Source organism: Rhinolophus sinicus, linkage group LG12 (assembly GCF_036562045.2).
Source record: "Rhinolophus sinicus isolate RSC01 linkage group LG12, ASM3656204v1, whole genome shotgun sequence".
Classification (NCBI taxonomy): Eukaryota; Metazoa; Chordata; class Mammalia; order Chiroptera; family Rhinolophidae; genus Rhinolophus; species Rhinolophus sinicus.
In genome coordinates, this window is record NC_133761.1 from 27747090 (window position 1) to 27759582 (window position 12493).

The 12493-nt window shown below is 31.5% G+C and overlaps 1 protein-coding gene across 50 annotated transcripts in view; it reads right to left on the reverse strand.

Moving 5' to 3' along the window:
• Window positions 1-12493, reverse strand: part of RIMS2 (regulating synaptic membrane exocytosis 2) — a 592512-nt gene that overhangs the window by 352915 nt on the left and 227104 nt on the right. For 2 of the 50 annotated variants that reach the window (XM_074316887.1, XM_074316886.1), the window contains exon 1: window positions 9731-10211. The exons of 41 other annotated variants lie outside the window; for them this stretch is intronic. In XM_074316887.1, the coding sequence (XP_074172988.1) occupies window positions 9731-9852 (122 nt within the window). In that variant the 5' untranslated portion in view covers window positions 9853-10211. Of the gene's footprint in view, window positions 1-8930; window positions 8952-9730; window positions 10263-12493 lie in introns of those variants that run through there. 7 more of the 50 variants (XM_074316892.1, XM_074316871.1, XM_074316873.1 and 4 more) reach the window with 7 other exon arrangements.

Below are 12493 nucleotides of genomic sequence, written 5' to 3' on the forward strand. Positions count from 1 at the left end.
AAGGAAGCAGACATATATGCCCAGGAAGCACAGAGTCCCAAACAAGATGAACCCAAAAAGCCCCACATCAAGACACATCATAATTAAAATTCCAAACATTAAAGACTCAATGAGAATCTTTCACTTCATATCAAAAGACACACACAGACTGAAAGTAAAGTGGTATCCCCGCTCATGCTTATCAGTATCATAATAACTATCTAATGTACAGACCATCTATGATCTTAAGGAAACTTATGCTAATACACCATGTATCAAAGCAGCATAAGAAATACTCATTTAAAAAATATGTTGGTAAATGGTTTATGCAAAAAGGATTTAGAATTAATTAAAATTGGGAAAGAAGATTCTCAATGAAAATTAGAATATTGAAGTTCTGAGTATTCCTACCATTAAAAATCATACCTGTGAAACTACAATTAAAACAAAGTTTTCCAAACACATGTGAGCATTTTCTCCCATAGGTATCTATTAACAGCACATGAAATAATATTCCTCACAACAATGGCTTATACTATGTCATGAATCATACTTTAGATTGCCAGTAAACTCTCAATAAATCCTCTAAAAAACAGAGTATTTTTTAAAGATAGCAATTATAAATTCTTATAAAAATATGTATAAATATAGGCAAGAACAAATTGAATTTTAAATCACATGTAACCCCATCTTATAGAAGTAACCATATTTAAGACTTCATGTCATTTTTGTGTGTATGTTCATTTTTTAAAATAATCATACTACATGTTCTTTTCTATAGCCCCCTTTGTTTATTATACATATTACAATCAAATTTCTAGGCTGTTAACTATTCTAAAACACAATGTTTAATGGCTTCATGATATTCTATTTATAAATGTACCATAATTTTTTAACAAATCTCATTAATAGGCATTTAAGTTGGTTTTAATCTTTCACTATCATAAATTCTGTCATGGATACCCATATGGCTTTATTTTGGGTACATCTATAATTACTTTTTAAGGATAAGTTTCTACTCAAACAGAGGGGATCATAGAGTATGCAAAATTCTAGTGCTTCTGATCTGTAAAATGATCTCCAACCTCAGCTATAGTCTCCAAGCAGCAGAACTGTGTTATGTTTGTATTTTACTATCAACTCCCTTTCCAATTTTTTTTTTGGGGAAAAAAAAGGAGACAAAGGCATAGTTTTAAAAGCAGCAAGAGATAAGCAGTTAGTTACTCCCAAGGGAGCTCCTATTCGACTGTCAGCTGATTTCTCAACAGAAACTTTGCAGGCCAGAAAGGATTGGCAGGAAATAGTCAAAGTGATGAAAAGCAAGGACCTAAATAGTCAAAGTGATGAAAAGCAAGGACCTAAAACCCAGCAAAGATATCACTTAGAATCGAAAGACAGATAAAGAGTTTCCCAGACAAGAAAAACCTAAAGGAGTTCATCATCACCAAACCAGTATTACAAGAAATGTTAAAGGGACTTCTAGAAGGAGAAGGAGAAGGAGAAGGAGAAGGAGAAGGGGAAGGGGAAGGGGAAGGGGAAGGGGAAGGGGAAGGGAAAGGAGGAAAAGGAGGAGGAGGAGGAGGAGGAGGAGGAGGATGAGGAGGAGGAGGAGGAGGAGGAGGAGGAGGAGGAGGAGGAGGAGAAGAAAAGACCTAAGATATGAAAAATAAAATGGCAATAACTACTATCTATCAACAATTACTTTAAATGTAAATGAATTAAATGCTCCAATCAAAAGACATAGGGTGGCTGAATGGATAAGAAACCAAGGCCTGTACATATCCTGCCCACCAGACACTCACTTCAGGTCAAAAGATACACAGACTGAAAGGAAAGGGATGGGAAAACTTATTTTATGAAAATGGAAACAAGCAAAAAAAAAAAAAACAGGGTAGCAATACTTACACCAGACAAAATAGACTTTTAAACAAAGGCTATAAGAAGAGACAAAGAAGGACCCAGCAATCCCACTTCTGGGTATTTATCCAAAGAAACTCAAAACACAACTTTGAAGGGACATGGGCATCCATATGTTCATTGCAGCATTATTTATACTAGCCAAGATATGGAGGCAACCTGTGTGTCCACCAATGGAGGAATGGATAAAAAAGAGGTGGTACATATAGACAATGAAATATTACTCCGCCATAAAAAAGAATGAAATCCTGCCATCTGCAACAACATGGATGGACCTAGAGGGTACTATGCTGAGTGGAATACGTCAGACAGAGAAAGGCAATTGTCATATGATTTCACTTATATGTGGATTCTAGAGAACAGGATAAATGAACAAACAAAACAGAAACAAGTTCATAGATACAGAGAGCATTTTGATGGTTGCCAGATTGGGAGATGGGATTGGGAGGATGGGTGAAGTGGGGGAGAGGATTAAGAGGTACAAATTTGTAGTTACGGAATAGTCATAGGGATGTAGCATATAGCATGGGGAATATAATCGGTAGTATTGTAATCACTACGTATGGTGTCAGATGGGTACTGGATTTATTGGGTGATCACTTCGTAAGTTATATAAATGCCTAATCAGTGTGTTGTATACCTGAAACTAACATAATATTGTATGTCAACTATAATTAAAAAATAAAAAATATTTGAAAAAATAAAAGGTAAATGAAAAACAACTACAAAACATTCTTAAGTAAATTAAAGAAGACCTACATAAATGAAAAGATATACTATAGGAAAACTCAATGTTCTTGAGAAGTTAATTCTCCCCAAATCAATCTACAGAAATACAAAGTAATCCAAGACAATTCTAGTAACCCCTTAAAACAAAATTATAAATTGATTATAGAATATACATGAAAATGCAAAGGATCTAGAATATTCAGCCTATCTTGAAAAAGAATAAAGGTGGAGATCTTATACTACCTGACTTCAACATTACTATAAATGTTAAGATAGTAGGGTATTGCATAAAGATAGATAGATACCTCAGTGGAACCGGACAGATAGCCCAGAATTTGAACCACACTTATACCATTGTTTATTTCATTACAAAGGTGAAAAAACAATCCAACAAGGAGTAGAAAGTCTTTAACTATATTCAGCAAATGGTGATGGAACACTGGATATTCATCTGGAAAAATATGAATCTTGACCCATAACTCACACCATACACACAAAAATTAATAAGTGCTGGATTATATACCCAAAATGAAGAGTTAAAAACTCAAAGCTTCTGGAAGATAAAAAGAATAGTTTCATGAGTTAGGGATTGGCAAACTATTTTTACACAGCACATAGAAAACAAAAACCCTAAGTGAAAAATATTGATAAATTTAATTTCATCAAAATTAAAACTCCTGCTTATCTAAATGCATTGTCAAGAAAATAAATAGGCAATCAGATGGGTACTAGACTTATCAGGGTGATCATTTCATAAGTTATATAAATGTCTAATCACTATGCTGTTAACCTGAAACTAATATAATACTGTATGCCAACTGAAGTTGAAAAATAAATACATAAATAAATAAACATACAAACAGGCAAGCCACTGACAGGGAGAAAAAATTCACAAAGCATACATCTGACAAATGACTGATATCAAAGATGAACTTCTACAGCTCATTAATAAAAACAGAGACAACTTAATTTTTAAAAATTATTTTTGAACAGGCACTTCACAAAGGAAGATATACAAATGGCCAATGAGCATATTGAAAAGGTGCTTGACATTGTTACTCATTAGGCAAATACAAAATAATATCATAAGGAGATGCCATTATAAACTCACCAGAATAACAAAAATTTGACATATTATCAACATGTTGGAAAGTGTGTGGAACCACCAAAACTCTCAAACATATTTGGTGGGAGTTTAAAATGTACAACCTTTTCTTAAAATGATCTGGTATTATAAAACTAAACATATGCCTACGCTGTGACCCATTTCCTCTTCTAGTTATTCATCCAAAAGAAATAAAAATACATGTCCACAAAAAGACTTATGTGAGAGTATGGTATATTCATAATACGGAATAACTCTCAGGGATAAACAAAAAGGAAAAAACTACACTCATACGTGCAACAACATGGATTAATATTTTTCAATGAAAAGTCTTTTATAAAAGAGTCTAATCTATATGATTTCAATTATATGAAGTTCTAGAACAGACAAAGCTAACATGTAAAAGAAAAACAAGAACAATATTTGATTCTGAAGGCTAAGGGGAGCTGGTATCGACTGGAAAGAAGCATGAGGGATAAGTGTGGGAACTCAGAGGTTAATGAATATAGTTAGTCCCTAACTCAAGTAGTTCATGGTATGGTGACTCTACCAATATCACACAGCCAGTAATTAGACAACCCACGATATGATCACAAGTCATATGTTTAATACTCTATAATGTAAAGCTACCACAGTATCTATATTAAAGTCAGGCACAAATCAATACTTGATTAAACGCAGCAGCTTTCCTTGTCATTTTCCATTACCTCTATCTCTGACATATCAAGGGTCACACAATGACATGGGAAATTTAAAAGAGTTTAAGTGAAAAGTCCTGAGTTTGATATAAGTAAGCAGCGAAAAATTGTGTTTCTTAGGGCCTAATGTTGGTCCCACGTCCCACTTTCTAAACCAGAGCTGCTCCACTCTTACCTGCTTTGCATATTGAGCTAAATTTTGAAAAAAAAGTGTTCTCTGCTAAAATCAAACAAACAAAAAGTGTGTCTTGGAAAATCCTAAGCAAAATAAAGAGCCCTTATGTTTTAAGATACTACAATTTTTAAGTGTAATTTGGGGAATTTTGCCCAAAAAGAAATGTTCATGCACATTTCTGAGGTAATTACTTTCTTATATTCAGAAGCCAAACTCAAATTGTGGATCAGTCCTAAGAATTCTTTTGTTGGGTATATGAATCTTTGTGAGTAATTCATAAATAGATATGAAGACAGTCATAGCACATATGAAATGAATTCATTTTACTACTTAGTGAATAGTGCCAGAATTAAACAGAAAGAAATTTACTAGTAATTATCTTCTTTTAGTTTTCTAAGATCCTTTATGATCATATAAGTTTATAATAAAAAAGTAGTTATCATTCACCTGTCTGTCATCAACAAAAGCAGTAGTTTTATACAAAGTTCTTTCAATAAAGAAAATACTTAACGACTGTACATAAGTATCTGATTGAGTATCTATATTAATGATTGTGGTATATAGCTAAGGTCCACAGTAAGTATTCTGGTAAAAAATATTAATGATACACATCTATGAATCAAAAGTCATTCTGATTAGAAATAGAAAGAGACAGTTGTTAAGGTAGCCTTGTATGTTTACAATATATTATTTTTATGATTATATATATTTAACAAGGCTTTTATATGTACATAAATACACTCATGTTTGCATGCACGTGTGTATGTATCAGACTACTGAGTGGCTTTATACATCAGAATACAGACTTTTCATGAAATATGTTCCTATCCTGATACTGTATAATGATTGCTGTGCTCCTACCAACTTCGAACAATGCACACTGTGAGGACCGCACTCTCAGAGCTATGACATGTAAGCATGCTGCTCTTTCTATGTCAAAGTGCCATTAATGTGCCATGATCATAACAGGTGTCAGTGCCAAAACTCCTGAACACAGTTAATGGCTTCATTATAAACCAAAGCAATAGTAAATGCTATGTAAATAACAATGACTAAATACCTCTGACCAAAAACACTACCAGACTAAATAATTAAACAATTATTTTGCAAATTCAAATTTAAATATTTAAAATAATATTAATTTTCTAGAACTGTGGGAATACTTCGGTAGAAAAGAATCCGTTTACACTAGGTGATTTCAAGCTTTATATTTCATTTTTATAATCAGAGTGGTCCTGTAATTTACTCTCAAATAAACACTTTCGAGAAAGAAAAGTAGTACTAATAATAGTGGAGGCAAACCAGACCATATGGCTAACTTATTGTAAATAAAAACACCAACAAATCCAAATATTCTTTGGTCTACTAAGTTTTTTAAATCTTACTTTTAATATGAAAGTCTGTATATCTCTTTATATGTATATGGAAAGGACAGAAAGACTGTCTTTAATATTTATTCTGAATAAATCCAGTCCTATTATGCCCCTGTGTGGCCAGACAGCAAATTCACTGTGACAAAGAAATAATTACATCTGGAGGAAAATACATATTTCTTCACCGTACAGGAAAGATTACTAAAAACCAGTAAACAGAAAAACTTAGAGGCTATTAAGTACATTTTCCAGAAATTGTATCACAAAAGATAGTCATCATTTTGAATATTGTTCAAAGCAATTGATTACTTAATGCAGTGAACTCTATTAAACATATATCTTCTAGCATTCCAATATTTATGCTTACTTCCAAAGATAAGATTACAAAACTTAGATTTCATAATGAATTTAGTACTTGAGGACTTTTCTACTGACAACAAATCAATTATCTTTGTATCCTGATTAATTTAATTTGGGGAAAATGAGTTTACAATAAAAAAAAAGAAATAAAAAAAAAAGAAAGAAAGAAAAGAAAAAGGCCTTGATAAGAATTTAAGTTAATGTGGCATTTCATCAAAACCTATCAAGTGGATTTATATAGGATGCAGATACTGATTTTTTTCTTGCTGAACCTTCAGTCATTTCATTTTAGTTCCAAAAGAACAGAGAATATTCTGCCATCTCCTTTATGTACTAAAGTGGTACTCAAGAACCACAATGATAAAAGTTGAGAACTTTCAGTTTGAAACATAAGGGTCATGCTATATGTTTTCCAACAAAAAGTTAGTCTAAACTATTCTAATGATTTGCACTCACAAATAAATTTCAATTACTCATTAGATAATAAAATACTGTAACAAGCTATTAAGTTGGTGCAAAAGTAATTGCGGTTTTTGCAATTATTCTTAACCTGTTAAACCGAAATTATTTTTGCACCAACCTAATATATTACTCTCCAGTTTAGTGATTTATGATACATGAAGTTGATATATTTAAAATCTTTGCTCCTTTGACAAGCTGAGCCTGGAAATGTTTTTGAAGTAATTATGGGAGATAGTCATCTTTTAACCTTTTATTGCTAATATGTCTAGAGGTAAATTGCCCTATCATCTGACAACCTGATGAAAGTTGAGTTGCAGATTTAGGGATAAGATTAGTTACCCAGGGAAAGTCTCAAGAAAACTGCTTGAAAGGTCCCCTTTTAATAATATATTGTCTATAATTTATGCATAGTACTGTTCTAGTAATTTATCCTAGAAAGCAATTCAGAATAAAATATAATCTAACTGTCCACATCTATGATATTTTCTATCAGTTTAAAGATTGTAATTAAGGTCACAGTACAAATACTGAATATTCCATTTCAACTAGTCCAAACAATTAAATGATTTCTAGTCATGTAATAACAACCAAAACTGTTCTTTCCAGAGGAGATAGTTATATAATTGATGCTTCAAATCTCAAGAGCACAATGTCCAGTCCATGAAGTTGAAAGGCCCATTATTAAGAAACATTTTTAAAGTTGTAAAACAACATCTTCTATCATACTCAGGTCATTTTTTTTTCCATGATTTTTTTCTTCAGGGATGATTTTTTTAGTCTACATATTACTTTCCAATTCAATGCTAACTAAAATGTTGATGCTAGATATTTGTATTTTTTAAAAGAACCTAAGCAGAATAATTTTAAAAGACCATTGCATCTGATCTGAACACAGAGTGACCAAACCATTAAAATATGTGGAAGGAGGCATTAATTACGAGTTCATATAAATTTATTTTCACTCTTCATACTTCTAAAGTAACTATTTGTACACTGGTTTTGACTCATTTTATAAGTAAATCAAGTACTTGAATATTTATGAAGATCAATAGATCTATATGTGAAAAAAATGTCATATGTTTCTTGAAGACTAAGAAGTTAAGAACATAGACAGGGATCTTTTTCCCCTAAAACAGAATAAATTCTTTATTGATTAATTGGTAGTTTCAGATAATTTAGGTAAAAAATCAAAATAAATTAAATAAGACTGGTCTTAGAGAAGCAATAGAAACTTCACAATTTAACGTTTAATTGCTACAGCATAAAATTCTAGATTTTTAATAATGAGAGCATTATAAACATGACAACAATAAAAGAAACTTGAAGGAAAGAAAATGTACAGTGATAAGTATGTACAAAATTCCCTCAAAAATAGATATCTCATATTTTAAAACTAGTAACATTTACTTTAAAATGAATTCCATACCATGCTGTTAATAGCACAATTTCTAAAGTGAATATACAATCAGCCATGATATTAATATTTTTAAACACATAAATTCTTGGCATTAAAAAATAGAGAGATCAAACAAGGAAAAGATTTATAAAGGATGAGTAGAAATCCTAAAACTCTGCTAGCTTCATTTCAGGTCAAGGAATTTTTAAGAAATCCATACTGCCTCTTTTATTTAAATATAACATGCAATACAGATTATTTTTATCATAAATTACACTAAGCAATGTATTACTAAATAAAGAAACCCAATATCTTAAAATAAAAAAATATCCTATTATAGAATATCAGAGCATTTCATCTGTTATATATTTTACATAAGTCCAAAAATAAATATAAAAAAATCAAATTAGTTAATTGAACAGAACTGCACTGAGGAAAGAAGTGAAATTTTATACAAAGCCTATAAGCTATTCCATATTCAATGGAAAGGTCATAGATGTATTTATCATCTATGGTATCAAACATTTTAAATACCTACATATTCTTAAAGCCTCCTTTACATTGGCTAAATTAAAGCACATACTGTTAATAGGTATTTTTTAAATCTCTAAAATGGGCTATCTCACACTGTTAAGAGAGACCCTAAAAGGAAGAGACCAGCAAAACCATTCAATATTCTATGCACTATTAGTTCTCTCTTAATTTCCAGAAGGTTTCAGGGCATTATCATGTTCACAGAATTTCTTTCTCAGTCTTTCTCCATATATATTTAGTTAAAATGAGGTCTTTTCTATAGTAGGTATATAACATTAGAAATTCTCAAAAGGCAAATAACTTAAACAGAGGAAAAACTGGATGATAAAACTGCATTTTAGAAGCATTCTTTATTGTAAGCCAGAGAAACCATCTAAAACATATGTTCATAATTTAACAACGTTCACCACAGAAAAAAAAAAATCAGGTTGAAAAAGCAATAAGAATTTATAACAAAGCATCCTTCTAAACTAGCTGATCTAATCCAAAACATTATTAGCAGTTCCATAATACAGCTTGTTTAAAAGTGATTATTGATCTACCCTGCATAGAGAAATGTCTTTAGAAAACATCTTCCGCATGTTTTACAAAGAGCATGCATGACTGCTAATTCACATTTTCCAGCAAATCACATATGATTATATAGCCTCATCCCTATATATGCAATATAATCACTGCCATGACCACAAAGAAAAAAAATCTATTAGGCATTTTAAGTTAATCCTTTTATTTATTAGAAAATGAAATCATGAAAACAGCCTGTATGTTTCAGAGGTCAAGCTAGCTAAATTTAAGATGCTTTCTGTGCTTTGAAGTAAGCTTATTTTCCTTCTTAAAATCAATTACGAACACTACATAAAATTTTATATTTATATAAAAATTTTATGTTTATAAAGACAATACCCTTAAAATGCTAACATTTCAATACAAAACAATTTTACAGACATAAGATTATCCTCAAAATATCAATACTAAAAGAAAATATAGTTTAGCTTTACTCACCTTGCATTGTTCAGCGTTTGTCCAAAAAGCTCATTTTGTAAAATATTTGGTGGGGATGAAAAAACCCCATGAAAATGAGATAAAACAGAATTGCAGACCTGGCGCAATGTCTCAAATTGCATTTTCTTTCTTTTTTTTTCTCCCTTCTATTTTTCCTTACCACCTGTCTTTAAAGTCATCTATTTGCAGACACCATCAAATAAAAACATGCCAATCAAGTTCCATATTTCTCCTGAGCTCTGTAAAAACTGTGCTTAAATGAGCAGAGGTTGATAGTTAATTGTACAGTCATTATTCTTCTAATTCAGTCGGAGAAGATTCAGTACCCGTGCGGCTTTAGGCTTTCTCCTGACTGTAGCAAGAATTCTAAACAGCAGTAAGCTTTTTGGGCATTCCCAGCTGAAGTGTGAAGCTGAGCTGCTTTCATGGGCTCTACTCATATTTCTCTAAGCCTATTAAAAACACGCAATGAATATATGCTGTCGTCAGGAGTTTCAGCACATCTGGCTGCCAGCAGTTAAATTTAAGAAGTAATAAAAATGAGGACAAGGTATCGTCTCAATGTTACTTCTGGATAAGAAGAAGAGAAATTATACATTTCCTAACCCTTTTCTCTTTCCCTGAAAAATAAATAACTCCAGCTACAGAGTATATAGGTCTCTTCAGTGTTCAAGGTACTGCATAGGAGCAGAACACTCTAAAAATAAGTGGTATATTCTTCTTTTGATGTCCTGAAGCAATAAAAATATGATAGATAAAAGAGCTTGTATTGCCTGCATTTATAATGCCATACTTCTAAAGAAGCATTTTGAAAACAGGTACTTCATTGTCTTAATTTCTTATTTAATTTTAAAAGTCTTCATTTATTTATTTTTTAAGAAAAATGAATGATGTTTAATCTGGTTCTTTTTATAAGTCCATATATGGACTACATGATTATTGATGTAATTTTAGAAAAGAAAAATATCCTATCAATTAAAATTCACTTAAACAGCACACATAAATATGAACTTTTCCACAAATCAAAAAACACAACTAAAGCCAGAGAGACTTTATCTATCAACTATTATTAATTTATTTCAATAATAGTGGTTACAGCACTTTTCAGAAAAGGGTATTTCCTGAAGTCTCCGATAGTCTTAGAGTATTCCAGATCATCATCCATTCTCAATGAATAGTTCTGGTTTAGATAAAATCTTAGGTTTTTCTACATCCAGATACATCCATCTTACTACCAAAAGATGCTCTAAAAGTAGTGCAAACCAAATTTTAAAAACCAACTCACTTACAGAAATGATTAATATATTTATTGATCTTTAATTGCTCCTAAACCATTACATTTCTTTAACAGATACATCTCTTTTAGCCCTTTTTTACCTCAACTTTTAGCCCTAACCCCCGCTATCTCCTTCCATACACATACCACTACTGATAGAGGCACTAAAATATACTAAGAAGTTTTTTAAAAAAACTGGCGAATTCTTTTTTAACATGAATAAACATGTCACAAGAGAACAACACAAAAACATGTAATATAAATTTTTAAATGACAAAATAAATATTCATAACACAAACTTTGAAACAACTAATTTATTTATTTTATAAACTATGTTGAATTACGGGTTTATCCTCAACTAAGAGTGCCCTATTTTGCTTATTTAATTTCAGGTTTTTATAGGTGCACACTAATCTATCTATGAAATATATATATACACACATATATGTACACATACATAATAATCATAAGGTACATTTTGGTTTATAAAGTACTTCTAAATTTATTTTTTTAATATCCAGAAAACATTGTGAGTCAGTGGTAATGTTGCTACTGTTTTATAGATGAAAAGAAACTGAGGCTCTAAGGAATCAAAGATCACACAGCATGTAAAAGATACAGTATTTGAGTGAAGGTCTTCGCTTTGGACTCCATTTCACATGCTCCTTCCCTATCATTCTATCTTCTCTATATGTGCACACATGAGCATGTGCACGCACACACACACAGAAACGCACACATCCATTTGTGAACACATCAGTCTCTATAGACGAATAGAAAAACTACTTGCCAGTGACCAATCAACGATATTTCAGTTAGAGCAAACATCTCAACAGTTTTTACTCACAAGTAACTTTAAATGGGTTTCTTCCATTTAACTCAAACAGAAGCAACCTGATGTGCTTCAAATTTTTAAGCCTCTGATCATAAGTTGATTTTTCACATCTATGAAAGATAAATTTCTGTAAGTGGAGACATATACATTTTTAAAATTCTTAATTTCAAAGCTCATATTACCTGTGATGAAAAAATGCATGTATGTATTTCCCCTTTGTGGGTAGATTCCATTTTTACAAATAACCAAAAGCCTTTCTGAAGCCAGTCTATTAAATAAGGTGATTTTACAGCAAAACATTCTTTATTGTTAATAAAAAGTTTCTTTTGTGTTTTAAAATAGGATCTGAAGGTCTGGTCATGAGGATACTTTCAAAAATGGTCTAAGCAATGGGAACATCACTGGAATGAGCATTGAAAAGACTTTGTTGAAAGAGTAAACAATATAGCAACTGCCTTTTTCTCAGACCCTTAGTTTCCAGGTTTCACTATACAACACACACAACTGGTCAGCTTTCTCTTAGTTTCCTCAATATCGCCCAAATGATTTATTCCATTTTCCCAGCCCATTACCACCTTTCACCTGTTCCTCCTCATCCTTAAGGGCTCAATATCACTTTCTTGAGAAGACTTTCTCTGAGTTAGATTAGGTC